This window comes from Glarea lozoyensis (genome assembly GCF_000409485.1).
Source record: "Glarea lozoyensis ATCC 20868 chromosome Unknown GLAREA2, whole genome shotgun sequence".
In the NCBI taxonomy this organism is placed as follows: domain Eukaryota; kingdom Fungi; phylum Ascomycota; class Leotiomycetes; order Helotiales; family Helotiaceae; genus Glarea; species Glarea lozoyensis.
This window is the reverse complement of record NW_007360994.1, coordinates 1,808,260-1,828,130: the sequence shown is the minus strand read 5'-3', so window position 1 is coordinate 1,828,130 and position 19,871 is coordinate 1,808,260. Positions and strand designations below refer to the sequence as shown.

The 19,871-nt window shown below is 46.1% G+C and overlaps 8 protein-coding genes across 8 annotated transcripts; 3 read left to right on the top strand and 5 right to left on the bottom strand.

The window, feature by feature from the left end:
* Nucleotides 1–1,663: 1,663 nt before the first annotated feature.
* GLAREA_03923 (FAD-binding protein) lies at nt 1,664–3,400 on the bottom strand (the record flags this gene model as incomplete). The annotated part of the gene is made up of 2 exons (XM_008084176.1): nt 1,664–2,673; nt 2,806–3,400. The coding sequence occupies 2 exons, from the start codon at nt 3,398–3,400 to the stop codon at nt 1,664–1,666; spliced, it is 1,605 nt and encodes a 534-aa protein (XP_008082367.1).
* A 2,798-nt stretch (nt 3,401–6,198) lies between these two features.
* Nucleotides 6,199–6,743, top strand: GLAREA_03922 (uncharacterized protein; the record flags this gene model as incomplete). The annotated part of the gene is made up of 3 exons (XM_008084175.1): nt 6,199–6,409; nt 6,466–6,544; nt 6,611–6,743. The coding sequence occupies 3 exons, from the start codon at nt 6,199–6,201 to the stop codon at nt 6,741–6,743; spliced, it is 423 nt and encodes a 140-aa protein (XP_008082366.1).
* Nucleotides 6,744–7,160: 417 nt separating this feature from the next.
* GLAREA_03921 (GroES-like protein) lies at nt 7,161–8,280 on the bottom strand (the record flags this gene model as incomplete). The annotated part of the gene is made up of 2 exons (XM_008084174.1): nt 7,161–7,692; nt 7,748–8,280. 2 exons carry the CDS (start codon nt 8,278–8,280, stop codon nt 7,161–7,163), a joined length of 1,065 nt encoding a protein of 354 aa, XP_008082365.1.
* Nucleotides 8,281–8,997: 717 nt separating this feature from the next.
* On the top strand, nt 8,998–10,889 carry GLAREA_03920 (MFS general substrate transporter; the record flags this gene model as incomplete). Its single annotated transcript, XM_008084173.1, has 4 exons — nt 8,998–9,231; nt 9,297–9,492; nt 9,548–9,766; nt 9,817–10,889. 4 exons carry the CDS (start codon nt 8,998–9,000, stop codon nt 10,887–10,889), a joined length of 1,722 nt encoding a protein of 573 aa, XP_008082364.1.
* A 985-nt stretch (nt 10,890–11,874) lies between these two features.
* GLAREA_03919 (Zn2/Cys6 DNA-binding protein) lies at nt 11,875–13,158 on the bottom strand (the record flags this gene model as incomplete). Its single annotated transcript, XM_008084172.1, has 1 exon — nt 11,875–13,158. The coding sequence occupies one exon, from the start codon at nt 13,156–13,158 to the stop codon at nt 11,875–11,877; it is 1,284 nt and encodes a 427-aa protein (XP_008082363.1).
* Nucleotides 13,159–14,727: 1,569 nt separating this feature from the next.
* On the bottom strand, nt 14,728–16,394 carry GLAREA_03918 (Metallo-dependent hydrolase; the record flags this gene model as incomplete). Its single annotated transcript, XM_008084171.1, has 3 exons — nt 14,728–15,887; nt 15,941–16,072; nt 16,121–16,394. The coding sequence occupies 3 exons, from the start codon at nt 16,392–16,394 to the stop codon at nt 14,728–14,730; spliced, it is 1,566 nt and encodes a 521-aa protein (XP_008082362.1).
* Nucleotides 16,395–16,976: 582 nt separating this feature from the next.
* Nucleotides 16,977–17,525, top strand: GLAREA_03917 (uncharacterized protein; the record flags this gene model as incomplete). Its single annotated transcript, XM_008084170.1, has 2 exons — nt 16,977–17,135; nt 17,202–17,525. The coding sequence occupies 2 exons, from the start codon at nt 16,977–16,979 to the stop codon at nt 17,523–17,525; spliced, it is 483 nt and encodes a 160-aa protein (XP_008082361.1).
* A 563-nt stretch (nt 17,526–18,088) lies between these two features.
* Nucleotides 18,089–19,411, bottom strand: GLAREA_03916 (uncharacterized protein; the record flags this gene model as incomplete). Its single annotated transcript, XM_008084169.1, has 5 exons — nt 18,089–18,444; nt 18,492–18,568; nt 18,618–18,735; nt 18,796–19,168; nt 19,220–19,411. 5 exons carry the CDS (start codon nt 19,409–19,411, stop codon nt 18,089–18,091), a joined length of 1,116 nt encoding a protein of 371 aa, XP_008082360.1.
* Nucleotides 19,412–19,871: the final 460 nt, after the last annotated feature.

Here is a 19,871-nt window from a genome sequence, read left to right as displayed (position 1 = left end):
CGAATGAATATTATGGGGTCCAATGACGACAGGGAGATTTCCGCAGGCTGATGCTGATTAAGGTGGATGCAGTCTTGGGCTTAGTGCCTTAATTGCCACCCACCACAGCCCTTTTTCTCTCACCTCCGAGTACGATGAACACCATGCTGATTAGATTTTCGGGTGGAGGCTGAAGATAAGACGCAAATAGGTGGAAACTCCTGTCCGCAATCCTCGAAGAGCGCGAGTTCATGAAAAGGAGTTCGGACGGTCGGGCATTAGAATCCATAGCCCACCAAGCCTATTGCTCCGGATTTGTCCCTTATTACAATTGCGTGTAAATGTCTATTGAATTAGCAATTGAAACACAGCCGATCCGTATCAAAACACTCCTCGATCAGCATCAAGACAGTTTTCGGCCCTCAGAGGTGGCTATCGTCGTGATCGAGGGCAGAAATGCAGATAGAGTGCCTTTGTAGAAAATGCAGAACTGGATGAACTAGTCACATACTTCACTTGGCTTCGATCATTGTGCGAGCACAATCTGTACACCAGAAAGGTCGAGACCGGTAGGAAGCGTATAGGCTTAGGATGGGGGCAGCTAGAGGAGCGACTAAAATGAAACAACACACCCTCCATGACACCTCATCTCCCCATCGTATTCGTAGCGTGTCATGATGTGGCTAAGGTAGTAGTATCTGGTGTCGTACATATCATGGGGAGCGTGAAGAATCCGAATCTCTTCTTTCCATTGTGTCTGTCCAACTAACTATGTCAACCAACGAGCAATCATCGGTATCTTTGCTGTTTGATACTCCGAAGTAAAATCAAAACCAAGCAACAAGAAAGCAGAAGGGCAAAGTCAAAGAAGGGCTAGAGATCTCCTGAAGATCTACTCCAGGTTGTTCCCCACTACCGTCTGCGTGCTCCTTAGCGAGAAACAACAGCCTGCGCAAGTGGTTGGCTTCGGTAAATAAATGCCTCCCGAAAATCCCGGACACAAAATCACGTGATCTAAATAAAGAATAATCATTAAAACTTGCACGAAATCCGAGCTTGTTGCCTCTTATGTTATCTTTTCATGCCAATGTGGATTCTAGACCCTTTACTAGATACAATCGTACTCGTAGCTGCTATTTCGACCGCCGTGGCTCGGTTGATATCGCATCGGAGCTGGGGCATACCTCCTTCCGGACTCTGATCGGAAATAAATACTGTCCTTCCGCACAAAATTCTACCTACCTAAGAATGCATCAACTGAGAGTAAGCGTCGTCATGTTCGGAAGGCACGGTATTATTTGGATTGCGCATCAAACAAGGCAGTAAGTTATCTTTTTGGACATAAGCCGGTGCGTTGGCACTTGCATAGCTTCGTCAATTCTTGAATTCGATCTTAAACTCTACACAAGCTCAATATTGTTTCCGCCTTCCGTTTACCTTCGGTCTGGTACTAGCAACCTTTTTTCAGCCTTTTACGAACGATATTTCAAATTGGTATAACACTGTGGGCAGATACATTGAGATTTTCTGTTTAACAGCTACAAATTAAGGCTCCTTTCTATTCTGGCCGTCTCATCACTAATCATATTCAACTTAAATGATGAGTTTGATATGGTTTGGTTAAGATTCTGAGTGAGAGAGTGGAGCTAATCTGTGTGGTGCGCTCCATCCTAGATGCCTATCCTCAACAATCAACATCAAGCTTGAAGCCACCAAGGCAACCTTTTTGGAACAATCCATCTGCATCATATTTCCTACTTATTTCCTTGAGGAACTGCCGGTTCTCTTCTCCATAACCTTCGAACGGCTTCTGCCACTCATTACAATAATTCAAGTAGCGAAACCGATGATTTGTGCCATTCGCAAGTGCGAAAGATTCAATCTTCTCAATGGTGACGCGCGCTGTTTCTTTCACAAAGATGTCATCAAGTCGAGTGTCCCAATTGACGGTAAAGCTTACAATTACAAGCGGTTCGCTAGTATCTTGAAGTCCAAGTGGATTTTTGTCGCCTTTCCGAGCCCAGGATGGGAAGAGTGGTTGAAAAACAATCGTCCACAGTAATCCTTTTGGATTGACATGCCGAAGCGAAGCAAATGCTTCGCGGAACAAAGCATGTGCTGTGGATATTGTGGCTAGATCGTTTCTGATCGTCAATGTACCGAAAGTTTGTCGTCTACCGGGAGGATTGAGTGCATTGAGCTCAGCTGTTGCGTTGGTCAAACTGCGAGCCTTGCAGGTGCTCCAATAGCGCCACAGCGATGAGAATGGAGTCGCTCTCCAGCTAGGCGGCCATCTCTTGGGGTTCTCTGCGACTTCGGTTGAAACGAGGTTGACCGCGATCACCTCCAGATTGAGTTTTGGAAGATAAGAGAAGGACGTCAATGGACCAGCAGCGTGGCTGAAATTCTCATTATTCATCTTATTGACGGTCTCGTGAAAAGCGGTTATGACTTTGGAGGCCTGGAATGCAGGATAATATAGGAAACCGCTCCAGATATCACCGCACGGAAAAGTTTTGAGCGCGAAACTCGTCACGATGCCGAAATTGTTGGAACCGCCCTTGAATGCCTTCCAAAGATCGGGATTGTTGTTTGCGGAAGCGGCCACGATAGATCCATCAGCGAGTACGACTTCATAGCTGACAATATTGGAGCATACGAGGCCGAACCGGGGAGTAAAGAAGGAGATACCACCTACAATGTCGTATCAGCCAGTGAATTGACGAATGGAACCCAAGATAATGCAAAAATATGCATATATCAATATCGTTGCTGTCTGATGAGAAGACGCTTGAGGAAACAGTGAGGGAGATAGAAACTTCTCACCACCTAAAGTCAACCCGCCAACCCCAACAGCAGCATTTCTACCACCAACGACAGCAAGTCCCTTCTTATCCAACACCTTCGAGATATCCATCCACTTCGCACCTCCACCAATAGTTACTGTCTCTTCATTCTCAGATAAAGTCACACTACTCAAATATCTCAAATCAACCACCACACCACCTTCAATACTAGCAGCACCCGGGACCGGCGAATGGCCTCCTCCCCGAATAGCAAATATTCCGACCTTCTTTTGGCCATTCCCTCTCTCATCAAATTCCGCTTTTAAGATTTTGACTGCTATACTGAGTTCTTGAACATTCCGGGGTCGTAAGATACATGCAGGGATAATTTCACACTCTTGTTGAGCCCAGTACGCGTTCAATCCTTCCTTAAAATTCTGGCTGTGTTGAGGTAGAATAACACTATCGGGAAGTTGTGAAACAAGTTTCTGGACCAGAGGCGTAGGCTCTGACAACTCGACAATCTCCTCTATGTCGTATTCATGTCTTGAAATCAGCAGTCGATGCAAGATAATGGAAGAGATGGCAAGGAAGACGACGGTCATCAAACAGAGGTAGAGTAGGTCGGAGGCCATGATATCTGGTTATGAGGATATATGTTCATGGTACACAGCGTTGAGAAAAGCTGTGTTGGTTGGAAAATAGTTGGTTGGAAAGTCATCGTATGCGTATACCTAGTGACGGACGTTCTGTAAACAGGGTAATTAGCCCCATCGTGCGGCACAGCCAGAATCAAGGATGGGGATATCTCGCTTAGCTCTAGGTTGGAGCTGTGGGAGCATATTCCATACTTCGGGAGAGGAGAAAGAGGGAATGCGATTTAAGCATTGTTTATCGAGTTATGAAATAAGTGTGCTAAGAATTTTGAGGGAGAATGGAATATGAGTAAACTTAAATATTTTACTGTCGAATATTCTAAGACTGACAAATCAATAGCGCGAGCATTTATACAACCTCAGAGCCTCAAGATTCAAGGCAAGATCTTATACATATGATGATGATTCTTGAACACCAAAAGAATTAGGAGTAAACTCTCAAGCTTCAGTCCTAGAGAGTGGAATCCAAAACCTCTTAACTTTTGACCGAACTTCAAAATTGTAGTGGAGCTTGTGGTCCCTGGATTTTCTGGAACTGGAAAGTTGGGAAGCGAGTGCCTTTTATATCTTGGACAGTAATTTATGAAGACGTGTTGATATCGGCTATCGGTACCGCGGGTGCTTTTCTCACTTTAATCGCTCAATTTCAATGTCATACTAGCACTGATTTCCAATCGAATAGAAGTGTTTTGGCGTGTATTAAAATTACTATACACTGCTACGAACTCACACAGCACTACATATGCAGTCATACACTCAATAGCATCCAGCAACGAAACTCAAGGAACAAACCTTCCGACCACCACTTCCTCTTTCTCAACTCCCCGCAAACTAACCATTTCCATCACCGAACCCACCATCTAAGCAGTCCAAATAAGCTTCCATAAATAAGCTTACCCAACGCACGTCACTAATCCCGCAGTCGTATCCAAACGGAAGAATCTCCTTCCCCCATGAAAATAGCGCCGGAAGCATCCGCTGCAGTAATGCTTATTTCAAACCTTGTTTTGTTGTGTCAAATGATGGCTTCTGATTAGTGATATTGAGATGGCTTGCGTATACGGATGTTGACTTGCGAGTGTGACGGTGAGACTTATTGTTACACTGGTGTTAAGCGAGATGTTAAGTGCACGTCTGAGGGGTTTGATCAGTGATCATTGGGAGTATGATGGTTTGAGAGTCACGCGTTTATGGGAATTTCGTGGGGGAGGTTTGTAATGAAAATAGATATCTTACTATGTGCTTGTGAATAGGGTGAGATTATCCTCCTAATGCCTCCTTTCTGGAATGTGCAAAACTCTGAACCTTACAAAAGTCCCGGAAAACTTACACCCCAGCGTAGATTCTGTCTTAATAAGTACCTCAAACCTCAACATCACCAAATTTATACAATAAGCAGACGAAATCCTTCCGGACCCTAGCCTACATCCTCCTCCATATTTAAGATGTAAAATATGATTTTTTACACGGAGAAAAGGTTGTCCATACGCATGTCAGACTTTCCCCCGTTGGCTTCTGAAAAATAGTAAAAGCTAATCTAATTCCTTCGTGTTTTTCTTTTACAATAAAGAAGTTAAGTTCCATTGTATCGACGTGGTTCTCTACTTTATGTGGATGTGTTTCCTACGCGGGCTCGTAGTGGACAAAATAGATGTTAGTTACTGACCCACTAATATTTAGACTAAATAAGTCGACTTCGAACAGAGTTTAAAAAGTCGTATTTGTTCAAAATACCTGACGGAATGTGTCATATTCTTCCAAGTCGATCCACTAAATTGAGATATTTCGTTAACTTAATCGAAGAAATATCGTGTTTCGACTACCACTTATTTTGTCCACCACGAGGCGGGACACCCCAAGGAACTCGGGTTGTGCGGTTTTACTAAAAGTCTTGATTGAAGATCGGCAACCGGTATTCTGAAAACGGTTGCGCTCATCAAATATAACCTGCAGTCGTCAAAAGGAGAAAAGAAAAAACAATAAACCTACTAGACAAGAAAGAAAACAGCAAAAGCTGACTGCACCCCCTTGGGAGTGTCCTAGTCTCTAAACCGGTTGCCCAATTTACTTTGTTAGGATGGAATTTGACTGCGACGGTGTGTTGGCGGTTGCCAGTATTTGTTTTTGTTTTTGTTTTGAGGCTTGAAGCTTTTTTTTGGCGATTCTTTGCTTTGCGAGTGGTTATCGCTTAAACGATCTTTTGTTGGAGAAAGAATTAATAGATTGGCCGTCAGATACCACATGAAACTGGATCTTTTGTGATTGGTTGCAGGAATTTGGCCTTTTGTCATTTATGAAGTAGTAAAATGTTTGGGTTCGGTGAATAGTGGAGATGCGCGAGAGTGAATGAGTTTATGAAGTGGGTGGGGGTCTGGAGGGGACGACCGCCTCGTTTTCGTGGCGAATGGACGTTGTGATATACCATATAATCATTGATCACTCATCAGTGAGATTTGGATAATCATTGAAAAATCAAACACCGGTGCGGAAGAAGCTATCCCCAAAGCATGGCTGTCCCATTCTCACTTGCAGCGCTTTGAAATCATCTTGCGCCAAAACCTTGGGAAATCTTCCCGAAGGAGCAAAAGCTAACAAAATCAATTTCTTACCGCGTCACCGAGAGAATACTATTACGAAAATTATCATCATTTTCTTCGTGAGAGAAAAGTATATAGTTGCTCCAATTCTCCGTTGAAGATCCTCATCACTCAAGCACATCAACGCACTTCAACAACGCTTCCCAATCTTTCAACCAACACCAAAAACCTCAACCCAAAATGCAGTTTTCCAACTTCCTCAGCATTGCTGCTATCTTCACTCTCGCAGCTGCAACTCCCGTCGCAGAACCAGCGGCTTCCCCAAAAGTTGCTTCCCCATCTCCCCTCGCACTTCACCAGAGACAAGCTTCAAACGCAGGTGTTGAACTCTGCACCGATGCCGGTTTCACTGGTCGATGTGTGCACATTGTGCAGCCAATTGGCCAATGTAGTAAGAGTCTACCATGTAGTCCTCCTCTTAGATGTGAATGCTAACACATCATGTAGTTGCACTAAGCTCCGATCTCAACGATCTCGTCTCATCCGTCGGTCCAGACCAAAACGCTGGTGATTGCCGATTCTTCTTGTAAGTTTTACTCTACCTCATTGATCCTCATTAATTGAGAAACTTTCGTGCTAACTTAACATCTAGCGACTTCGGATGCTCCGACAGCAACGGTTTCCGTCACTTCGATACTCGCTTCCCAGGTATCAGTGATCTTAGCAAAGTGTCTGGCGCCAACGATGCTATCTCATCTTACCAATGCTTCGGCCCTGGCTCTTAGATTACTTGAGATTAAAGCCATCTAGACGAATGTGCAAACGATAGATGAGTTGATGAAGGAGGTGATTTTAGACGTTTCTAATCGTGTTGTTTCTCTGGGGAAGGACGTTTGGGGCATGTTGAAAACACAGTACTAGAATCTTTAGTAATATAAACTTGGGGGACGCCCCGTATGAAATAATCTCGTTTTTAGTTTTCTAGAAGTGATTGTTTCGTGATTCTAGGGTGCAACGAATAGCTCCAAAAGAGTCAAGAGGTCTTGCTCAATGTTCTTCTTCCGGTGTTACGCAATTCTCTTCTCCCAGGCACTTTCACATAAATCGTGAACTTTGTTTTCATTCATCAGATAGGCTTTCCTGCTGCTACTCATCATTCTAACATTTGTAACCTTTACACATTCTCTAATTCTACAGAACTTCTATGTCTCGGCAACTCTTACAACAAGCTTCTCCCCCGAGACTTTCCCTAAACGAAGCTCATTTATACCTTCTACCACCGCATCCAACCCGCCTGGAATTACACGTATCGGATGCGGTTTAATTACATTTCCATCTAAAAGTTCTTGCATCCTCACAAACCACTTCTTCGCGAACTCAACATCCTGAGGTCGCTTCTTCCGCTTGAACGCACCCTTCATCGCAATTGCCTGTCCAAACATTGTCAAGACAAACACCCAGTGCGGTGTGATGTCGCTACGTGTGTGCATAGGTATTGGAAATGGATCCAGACTAGTATACTTGCCACCTTTGTCTCCCATCACTCCATAGCAGAGTTTCATCGTGGTTCTGTCTGTGATGCAATCTAGAACGATACCAAGAGTATTCTTGGTTGCTTTGAGGATATCTGATGCACAATTTGGTGATCGATAGTCGAAAACTCCTGTTGCGCGTAGTGATTTGAGCAAAGGAAAGTTCTTGGGAGAACAAGTTGCTATTACTTTATATCCAGAGCTAAAGAGGGTCAGAGATTGACCATAAAGTGTAAATTTATCAACGTGAAACTTACTGAACAAGAAGTTGGACAGCCAAAGTCCCACAAGAAGTGCTTCCACCATATACCAACGCAAACTCCTCTTGGGCTTTTCCTCGACTAACAGGCGCCATCGGCAAACCTATCGAATGATACAAAGCCATGCCTACAGTTGCTGAAGCAATTCCAAGCCCAGCTCCATCTTCAAATGACATATTGTCCGGTATTCTCAAGACCAATTGAGCTTCCACTTCAACATACTCGCAAAATGCACCACAATCTGGGTTACCGGGATTATTGCCAAACACCGGTCCACAAACACGATCGCCAATCTTCAAATCTCTTGTGACTTCTGAACCAACTGTCACTATTTCACCAGCAAAATCGTATCCTCCTATCGCACCGGAGGATGCTGAGAGATCGACCATCTTTGCATCAGCTGGGTTCAATGCCACAGCGACATTTCTTACGAGGACGCATGTAGGTCTGGGTACGGGAATCTTTGCAGAGCTGTCTAGTTTATATTTCCCGTTTCCTCCAACCCTTAGGGCTGTCTGTGTTGGTTGCATGTCGGTTTCCACCAAAGCTCTAGACACTGTTCTCTATAGAATTGATATTATGACAGAGATGTGATATCACCCGGTATCTTTTCTGATTCAAGATCTCGTGATTTCTGTCGCACTATACCAAACTGGAATGTTCACACTCCTCGCTTATTCGATCTTCGGCATCGAAAACCTCAATAACCAGAACACGAGTTAAGCATGTGACAACCTCAAAATTACTACATTAGGAAAATTTAAAATGTTTGTGTCTCTTAGCCAATTGGTGATTAACTTGAAACATGGTCAGAATCCTTCGCCATAAAGTCGGGTTCGGCACCCGTTCGAGGTGCCGAATACAAACAATTCCTTCGGCCGCCACGAAAACAATCATTTATTGCTCGCCACACAAGGCGGATAGTTTAATGCGCCGTGTGGCTTTTTTACGCCGCCAACTGGATGAATGTCGTGCCTTTATGGCGCATTTAAGCTTCGCCATTCGGGTGCGTTTGCTGCAATCGAATCTCGCCAATGAGGTGAATGTTTGCTGTGTTTTGGTGTAACTACCGAACTTTCGGCAGTCAAACATTTCTATCTGCTGTCAATAACCAAGAAAGTTAGCATCGTGCGATTTGTTGGTTGGAAGATTGGTAAGCCATTTTCGAATCGTCCTCAGCTTCGCGTTAACAACTTCGCGAAGTCACGCTCGACCAGCGCAACTTTTCGTCATCTTCAACCGCAAATATGGCAGAAGAACCTCAAGCGATAACGAAGGAGCCTGTGTCTGTCGAGGAGAAGGCTGTTGGGCGGAAATTTAAACCATGGAATGGCATGATCAAGAAACGTACTGCTGCGGATGGTGCCGCGGAAGCTGATGTTAGGAATAATTCTGTGAAGGGGCTCTATCCGAGTGGGGTGCGGTTACTATTGCTAATCATCGCGTTATGTCTTGCGATTTTCTTGACTTCTTTGGACATGGTAAGAATCCCTCTCCTTAGACATCTACAAAACGGTATCTGAGCTGGAAACTAATGTCGATCTAGACCATTGTGTCGACAGCGATTCCCCAGATCACCGACGAATTTAATGGCATCGATTCCATAGGATGGTACGGCAGCGCATTCTTCCTGACCTTATCTTCATTTCAGTCGGCATGGGGCAAGGCATTCAAATACTTCCCTTTGAAATCGGTGTACCTCGTGTCGATATTGATATTCGAAGTTGGAAGCTTGATATGTGGTACGTTTTATCTCCAAGCTTCCTAAATAATTGCACATAAATTAATACGCAACAGCACTGTCAAAAAATAGCACAACTTTAATTGTAGGCCGAGCCATAGCAGGAGTTGGAGGAGCTGGTATATTCTCAGGATCTTTCACAATCATCGCCTTCATAGCACCACCGGAGAAACGAGGAGCATATACAGGTTTTGTTGGTGGATCTTACGGAGTTGCTAGTGTCGTTGGACCGCTGATCGGAGGGCTTTTCACCACGCATGTTAGTTGGAGATGGTGTAAGTAAATACCAACCACGAGCCATCATGTTTGCTGACAAAAGAAATAGGTTTCTACATCAACTTGCCTCTGGGGGCTGCTGTCGTGGGAATTATAGCACTCTTCTTCGTTACACCAGCTGCTTCTAAGACCGTTGATGTTCCTCTCAAAGAGAAGCTCCTAAACTTCGATGTCCTCGGCATATTCGTAATTATGGCATCAGTAGTATGCTATCTACTCGCCCTACAAAAAGCCGGAATCACACATGCCTGGAAATCGGCCATGATAATCGGCTTACTCATTGGTTTCATACTACTCTTCATCGTATTCTGTGTCATCCAATTCGTCTTGGGCGAGCGAGCGATGGTTCCGCCACGACTTCTCAAAGACCGAACGATGTGGGGTGTCATGGCATTTATCTTCTTTCTAGCCTCATCTTCCTGGCTATTCGTATATTACGTCCCGATATACTTCCAAGTCATCGACGGAACAACCGCAGCACAAAGTGGCATACGAACCATTCCGTTAGTTCTAGGCCTTACAGTTGGCACCATTATAGCCGCCAAGAGTCTCGAAAGTTTCGGCCTTTATGTGCTATATCTGGGTCTCAGCGGAGTATTATCTGTCATTGGAGCCGCACTTTTGTATACACTTGATATCGGAACCGGATCACCTGCATGGATCGGATACCAAGCGCTTGCCGGAATAGGATATGGTCTTGGAGTACAAACACCTCTTATTGCAGCTCAAGCCGTTATGAGCGATGAAGACATCGCCTCCGCTACCGCGATGATATTATTCGCACAAACACTCGGAGGATCCCTGATGATCTCAGCTGCGCAAAGCGCTTTCGTAAACACTTTGATCAAACGAATCATCGAGACCGTCCCGGAACTCGATCCACTTCTCGTTGTCCTCACAGGTGCAACTGAAATTCGACAAAAGCTGCCCGCTGAAACCATTCCCAGGGTATTGAGAGCGTATATGGATGGATTGAAGAGCGCTTATGCGATAGGAATTGCTACCGCTGGGTTGATGCTGCTGCTTGCTTTTGCTTGCAAATGGCATAATCTTGTAGACTTAAACAAGGCAAAGACCAAAGCACAATCAGGCAGTAAAGAGCAGCTGAAAGCTGAAGCGTGATGGAATGATATTGTTTTTTGACGTTAGCATTGTTAGATAATTGGGCAGCATTTGAGATATCTGCGCTCAGGTAAGGAGATAAAATATCGGTAAAATGCCTTGATAATATAGGCTCTTTCTCCTGTTTAGCATGAATACACCAATCTTAATTTCGTGCTAGATGCTCTGTATGAGGAACATTCTGCACGTGGTCTATAAACAATGAGGCGTACGCTTCGATCGGTTAACACATCAGCTGACCCGCCTCCTCCATGGCCCCTTCAACACCCCCTCCTCGTCAACGTCAAGATGTTGTTCATGAACGATTTATCCAACTTTAGAAAACCTACATTTAGGTTCTCTCTAGTCGGAAGTTCGTATTGGATTCTTAGTAATTAGTCTAGATTATTACTGACTTCGAAAAGCCGACGTGATAATTACCCAAGGTTACTTAAAACTACTTGATTAATCTGTGGGTAACGATACTGGAATGGTGATTTTAGGAATTGAAGAAATGCTTATAAAAATTAGAAGATTTTTTTTGTTTTTGGTTAGTAATTGCAAAGCTGGGTATCTGTAACATATATCAAAAACCGAGGTATGCTAACCACAACTCATCTCGTCTTCACACTTAAAGATTATGAAAGCATTTAGTAGGGCATATCATTGCATATCGTATGTGGGATTCTCATAATCCTCCGTCCTAACACGGACACTTAATATGTAAACCATATATAACACAATCCCTCAACCAAAACCAAAAACCCAAACCCACCTCCATCAAAATCGCAGTCCGCACAAACAACAAAAAGCAAGGCTCATACCACGACATATAAATACACGTACGCAACCTTCCGCACCAAATCTATTCCAAATCCACAAGCACATATTCACAAACCGCGGCATTCGCCATCCCGCCCACCATCTCGTGTAACCAAGCGGGCCGTCCATCGCACACCGTTTATCCTTATTCCAACATCAAACCAACACCTCGGTACCACCCCCTTCACACCACGGGACCCTCACGCAGCGATTTCGACACGCGCTGGATCATGTCGTGCAATCGCTCTTTCTGATCACAGATCGTTTGCATGGGCGCGCACACGATATCCCAGGGGAGCGCGGCGGGCGTGCTCGGTATGGAGGGTTGATTGGGCGTCATGGAATACACGGCGTTGTTTATGCGGATGGTGAGGTACTCGATGCTGCTCATCATCTGGACGAGGTCGATGGAGTTTTGCTCGCGGTCTGGGTTGGAGGGGGAGTGGGTTAGGAGGGTGAGGGCGCTGTCTGCGTGGTGGACGGTTCGTGAGAAGAGGGTGAGGAGACGGGAGTAGCAGCCTAATACTAGGAATGTGATGCTAGGGTTTGTGCCTGGTTTGATTTGGGTTGGATGGTTGGAGCTTTGGTCGGTTGAGGTCTCGGATTTGGGTAGGTCGTATGGCGGGGTGTCTATGTTTTGTTGTTTCGTCAGAGCAGTTACGCTTCTGATCACGTCGATCAGAGCTACTGCGTAACTGTGAAGTGTTTCGACGGGTAAATGATTCATGACACCCGTCCCGCCATTTCTCGACGAAGTCGTCGAGCTGCTGTATAAAGAACTGTGGAGCTTGCTAAGGCGCTGAATTGCGACTTCGTCTTCTGTTTCAGCATGATCTTTTGGTTGGCGCGTCGAGGGTTCATCTACCGGTTGAATCGTCCTTTCTGCGGGCATAGAATCTCGGGGACTGTCCAACTGACTGGACGTACTTCCAGATCCCGATGGTAAAATGGCGGTTTGTCTTGTAGGACTCAGGGACATTCCACATCCGCTGTCATCTCGTTGGTATTGTCTCCGCTCCCAGTTCATATCCTGGAGCTGTCCAAACTCCGCTTCCGGCGTCAAAGTGGGAGAAAACAGGAGATTTTCTAATGCCATATTGTGTTCTGCATTATCTTGAAAAGTCGCTCGGTCGGTATCGACAGTCGACCAGAACATGGTCTCGTTGTTAAGGTAATTAGATGGGCTAATTTCCTCTTCCGGTGTTCTCGTGCAGTACCCGGTCTCTTCTCCAGTTCTAGGATTCCATGCTTGCGCTTCTCTCGTTGGAATCCCTCTGGGTTCCATCACCGATGGCCTTCTTATCCGTACAAATGGAGTCACCAAGCACATGGCGCCAGCTTTCCTGCATCTTTTGCAGCTGTCAGACTTATCATCTCGTTCGCATCGTAACTTCTGACCATGGCACCGATCACAGACTGTTCTTCTTGCCGGCTGGTAACGGCCTGCTCCACCGCGAGTTTTCAGCATCTTGCTTGATGATCCTCAGAAAATGCAATCTGAAGAGCAATTGCATTCTGCATAATAACCACAGGACACTATCATTGTTTATTTGTCGGCACCCACACCTCTCCGGAGTTGTGTGTTGAAGCAGACAGCTGTGCCTGGAACCTGCGTTGACTTCTGATGATTGTACATCTTCTTGATTGAGGTTCTAAATCCGACGTTAGCCAACGTCAGAACGTCGACAGGCATTCCTCGAATACGCCGAAGGATGATACACACCACTCAGGTCTTGTACCCAAGTGACACCACCATATGCAGGCTGTCCCCCGTAATCATTTGAACGCTCGCCTTTAACCGGTTCTAAGCCAGCCACGTTGACCCAAGCCAAACAAACATGTATTGGCTGAGCGATACGAATGTCTTCACCCCGTATTCCGCTATAATTTCGCACGTATGGCGCAATTAGCTCTTACGGAATTTGAGTCAGCCTAAAACATCCGATCTTGTGTTACGGAAATCTTATGGCGCTGCGCTCGGTGTGCGGTGCGACCCCAAGCTGACAACGGTCTGTACGATTTCCCGTGCGCCTACCCGTTTCAGTGGAGAGCTTATTTCCTGTTCATTTGTTTGCTGCGGGTTAATATATGATCTACCGATAGGGTGTTGGGAACCTGGGTCGAAGGATGGCTCGCTGAAGCGCCAATGGAAATAGCCTGTATTGAGTATATTGTTGGTATGTTGGTATCTGGCTTACGGACCTTGGCCATCAGTATTTACGAGATGGGAAAATACGACTACCCAAATACAATCATCAAAGACATTAGAGATCGAGACCCTCCATCGTGGGGGCTTGATTTGTAGTCGGCGGTCGCATTCGGGGACCTACTACGCCGCACCTTATCTTGAGAACGTGCAAGATGCCAACGACATCATGTTGCTCCTAAACGAGTAGCATTTGGAGGCTTTTGTCTGATCTTTTGATTGATCGATGTCCTTGGGGGTAAAAGTCAGTGCGTTTGAAAGAGAAGCTACTGCATGTGATGTTCTTAGCTTCCTATTCCTTCGCTGACCTGCAGGCACGTTGCTCGATACAGTCAAAGAGCCGTTGAATTGATCGCCACCATGCCGGCCATGGCAGGACCCGAACAACAACGCCTCAACGCCATATGCGGGTATACAGTAGTCGAGACACCGTTCTTGAAACTGTGCGCCTATCAGATCATGTCTGTCCTAAAACCAGGAACTCGTCACGGACGTAACGCCTGCTAAGCCTGGAGAAGATTCCAGCCAGCTAGCTACCCCATCGTTCCCATCATGAGGGCCCAGACAGGGAGCTTCTGGAAATACAACTCCAAGCACAACGATCCTCGGTATCACACCTTGCGCGAAGGATTTATTCCATGCTCAATGTATACAAATCAACCTGTTTGTTTGCTATCAACCAATCGTGCGTGTATGGGACTCTTCTCGAGTCATTATGTCATGGGACTTGGGAAAGATGGAGGCACAGAGGCGTAAGCCTACTCTTCACTCGGAGTACATCACTAGAAGGGAAAGTATACGAGCTCAAGATCTTCATTCTAGTTTCCTAACTCAAACTTCGAGGCACGTTGCGTCGAATCCAAACCCAGCCATGAACTCCGTTCTAGCCTCCTTAGCATCATAGCCTGTCTCGGCAATTCTGGACTCGATCTCAGCCCTACTTTTGACAAGCTTTTCAGCAACTAATTCCCACTCGATCCCTGTGGGTTCCACTGCGTGCTCAAACTCTTTTCCATCTCCCATGTGGGAGGTTAAGCTTAGCTGATTGACACCTTGAGCAACAGAATCAAGGGAGTCACTCTTGCCGATCGTTGCCATCAATCTGCCTCCGTTTTTTCGAATGTTTCCACCTACGATAACACATTCGGCGTCATGTGTACCAGCTTGTGTGACGATTGCTGCGACAGGGTCGTGAATGGCAGCGCAGACCATGCTTGGAGATGTCGTTCCCCATATTACAATGTCAGCTTTCAGCCCGACGTCGATACGACCGATTTTATTTTGCATTCCCAAAGCTCTGGCACCGTGTATAGTAGCCAAGTTGAAGATATCCTCGACGCTTGGCTTCATCTGCATGGGGAATTTTCCGGCTGCCCGCAGAAGCCTGACTTGCTCGCCTCTGCCATTACTCAAGGCTGCGCGCATCTGGTCCAGCATCGATCCCCGAACGACACTATGTGAATCACACCCAAGGCTGGTATTTCCCGTAAGCTCGGGTTTACATACCATCGGTGACCCAAGTCCCATTTGTAACTCCAAGACTGGAGTACAGCTGACAGAAGCCCCTTTTTCTTTTAGCATGGCAATGTCTTCTTGGGTAGCATCTGTTGCATGCGATATTACACAGTCCTTGGAAAGTAAGTCTAGGTCGTACAAAGTCTTCACAACCGACGGTGGCTCTCCAAGAAGCAGGTTCCGAGCATAATGCGTAGTAATGATCTGACAATCTAGCGATCGTGCAGTCTCAAAAAGAGACTTCGTGATATGCGGTGGAACCAATGCATAGCCATCGAACGCCAAACCCAAGGATAAGAGCGGATGAACTTTCAACTTCCGGCTCAATTCTGAGAAGTACGGAATTACCCAGTCTGCAAGAATGTCCCAGTTTAAAGCTGGACCATTATGATCCCAGCTCGCCACGAGTGGTGTCGGTGTGTAACAGAAAACAGAACGGATTCCAGATGCGATAGTTGCGTCAGTTGCACGATTTGCTAGAACTAAATTAATTTCGAACGCCGGAAGCCTAGAATTGAGGGGCTCTTACTGTGCTCTCCAGAATAGTTCATATGCGCATGATCGGCCACCGTCGTCGTACCTCCATTCAACGCCTGCAAGGCTCCTCCTAGCTGACCCCAAAATATATCTTCAGGTGTGAAGAAAAAGGCCGTCAAGTTTCCTGCAGCTCGTCAGTCACTAGCTGATCTCAAGGTGCCATTTAATATACCTGTCGCCATGTAATCCACAAGCGAGTCGTCGCCATGCCGTCCAGTCAATTGTGTTTGCCAGAGATGGTGATGCGTATCGATGAATCCTGGAGAGATAATTTTGTTCTTGCAGTCAATGACAGTAGCATCTGGATAGAGTTCGACATTGACTTTTTCTTCGATCTTGGTAATGACATCTCCTTCAATTACAACGTCTTTTTCGCAGGGGATAGGATGGTCATCTTGGTCATGCACCAAAACTGTTCCGCCAACAAGAAGTATGGGTTTACTCATTTTGTCGATGTCACTTGTTCTGTCTCGAGTATTCTTCTTCTGCACTAAGAAACATCAATCCACATTTCCAACCATCGCTATTTGACTGCTGATAACGAGCTGATCCTCTGCACATCTCCCATCGGTGTGGTCACGGGATCAGTCAAGTTCATAAACAACAATCAACAGGCAGTCTCAGCAACCAATCAATTCACACTTGTATCACTTCAGTTCCTACGCACTCGGACATATGTGTTTCACAAATCCACAAAGTAAGCACACCCCAATATTCACCGCAGCCGAACCTTCGGATTGGACAACCGCAGCGTATAGCATTACGGCCGCAACACCTACCCACCTACGTAAGCTCACCAACATCCATTCCCACATCAATCTGTTGGTTGGCGATATAAGGTTATTCATCGTGCTACCACACTCAACGGGCATTCGGCGGAATCCTTCGTCCAACGGCCCATCATTTACGCCGCCAACACATACCATTCGTCTGGAAGCACAGCCTCCTAGCCTTCTATCAACCGCATCTTACGCCCAAACCATCTGCACTTTGGCAACCACGATCTAGACCCACCACGCGACACCAGCATGTCGCCAGAAACTCTAGCCTTTCTGCGGCTTCTGCCCGTATTGAGCTCGACGGCGATCCTCATGTTCGCGTTCGATGAATACCTGTTCCTATCACGTTTCATGAACCCGACGTATCGAAATGAATCCAACGCCTTTCTCGCGAAATGGTTCACCCAAGTATATCCCCTCACCCTCAACCCCTCCAAAATAAAAATTCCGAAACACAAACTAACATACTTTCAGTGGCTCGCCAAAGCGAAATTCGTAATCATAACCCTCTTCCCCTTCTCCCTGGGCACCGCCCTCGCCAACATCTTCACCTCGCGCTCCGCGCTCCAGGCCGCCGGCGCGGAAAAATGGTACTGGTGCGGCTTCGCGTTTCAATTCGCGCATTTCCTGTTCGCGCCCATTGCGATTAAATTGCTGAATGAGGTTTGTGAGGATAAGCCGAAGGGGGAGGTGACGGGGACGATGGGGAAGTGGTTGAAGATGCATTTGGTGAGGTCGGTTGTGGTGGATGTGGGGGCGTGGGTGTTCTTTATTGTGGGAAATGTAATGGCGAGGTAGGTTGGGGATGGGGAGGGGAAAAGGGAAATGGAGTTGGAGGGTTAAACCCATTTTTGCGCTATGAGAGATGATTAGTTGAGCTATCATATGTGATCTATGGCGCGGGCCGTTGTGTGTAATGAGATGAGATAAGATTACGAAACTGGCGTGCGGGATTCAGTCAGATACCAAAAATCAAATAATTGTTCGCTATGCCTTGAGTGCACTCGAGCATAAGTGTATATACTTGATGGAATTCTTATAGGAAGACTAAAGTCCGGGCTAGTCACCAACCAAATCCCGAAACTGAACTTCGTGTCAAAATGTGAACAAAAGGCGAATGAAATCTGTGTAAGAGAAATAAGGGTTTTAAAAGTGAGAAATCAAGGTCATGATATATTCTTGCTTTCCGTCATCTACACATCCAATTCGTGAACGACCCAGCTCTTTCCAACATAGTACGTACTGGGGAATAACAAACAAAGACCCCAACGGCCCTACATACGATCCGTGGCATAATAATACATAGACGACTTCCCAAATAGAGCCGGCACTCGACTCACCAAGCTCCTCTCTGGCACCACTTAAGCCGGCGAAACAGCCATCCTAACATGCCCCTTAACATCCACAGTATTAAAATCATAACTATCACCATCCTCCAAACTCCTCTCCCTCTCCCTATGATTCGCCTTTTCATTCCGATTCCCCACCATCTCAATATTCGAGTCCGTCTTCCCGGTATTCTTGCTCCCGCCCTTCGACGAGTAATAGCCCTCGGATTTGGTGGTTTTGCTGTTGCTGCCAGATAGGAGGTAGCGCATGCTACCTGAGATCTTGTCTTGCGCGAGCTTGAAGAGCTTGCCGAGGGCCGGCAGGTTCATGGAGATGAGGCCGATGTTTTCTTCGAGGGAGATCCAGACGATGGTGGAGACGTCGTCGTCTGATGCTGTTAGTAAGATCTTGGATGGTGTGTTTGATTAGACTTACAGGTGGAATCGCCCGAGTGCGTGTTGGCTTCGAGTTTGATGTAGTGTTCGACGCGGACGGCGCTGCAGATTGTGGTGCTATTTGGAGTTAGTGATGGGGCATTGTTGGTGGGAAGGGGGGATTTACATGAGACCGAAGCCGATGAGGAAGGAGACGGCGAGTTTGTAGTTTCGCGCCATTTGGAGTCGCCAGATCATGATGATTGGGACGGACGTGCAGACGAGATCGGTGAAAATGGACCATGCTATGGAAAGGATTAGACGCGAATTCTCTTGATAGCATTCTTGAGCAAAGTAAAACTCACCTCCCTGAACGTTCGAAGCCGTCTCTAAAACCTTCTTACTCCAACAGTGTGGCTTGACAACAGTGATATCCCAGTACGCGTAAGTGGGTCTGCAAAATGAGAAGATGATCACAATTGCGGCTCCATTGACCAATACCAAACTGCCTATCATGAAATACATGTAGTATTTCATACCCTTGATATTGATCAAGCGGAGAACCATGATGGCAATTGAGATCTTGGTTAACATCGTGCAGAAGATGAATGGTATCATGGCCAGATTGGAGTACTTGACAGCCTGGATGAGCTGATCCATGCTGAGATACAAGGCATGACGACCTCCGCCATTGTGGTAGTTTAGAGATTGGAAGATTAGATTGACGACCGCGAAGAGCTAGAATGATTATCAGAACCGGAGGGAAGAATCAACAAGGGGTTTGCTAACCGTCGCTAGTATCGCGGTATAGTCATCCCAACCCAGAGATTTGGTGATGTTGATTCTAGTATACAATCTCAAAGCCAAAGTCAATAGGACGAAGAAGAAAGTAACGCTGAGTGTCACTATGTATCTATGTCCGATATTCTCATCAGGATACGGAGGGTTGGCAAGCAAAGCCGCTTGTGCTGCTGGATCCATGTCGGCTGGTGTTGACGAACGAGAGGTTGAAGCAAAGAATGTTGGGGAGTGTTTGTTCGTCCCTGCGGAGTTGAGAGACAAATAACATTAGCCTTATGTCTCCAGGGAATAATGTCAGGACGCTCGGTCGATTTAGAGTTCTCCTCGTGTCTGGAGCCAAAGATAGTAATTGCTGGGTGCCATGTGCATGCAGGTGTGGTGTGGGTGGAGAAGTGACATCCAGAATCCTGTGGCGATCGCTGGGAAGGATCACCGAATGTTCGGCAATTTCGAAACATATAAAAGATGTTTGGGGAGGAAGTGCTGCACGCCTTTTCAGGGTATCACTTGCTTCTCTAAGGTACAAGACCGTTGGAAGGATTCATTCTTGGGGACATGTCTACGGCAAAGACACAGTGCTGATCTAAGATGGATTTGTATTACTCGCATATGGAAATACCAGTATCTGCTAACAGAGCTT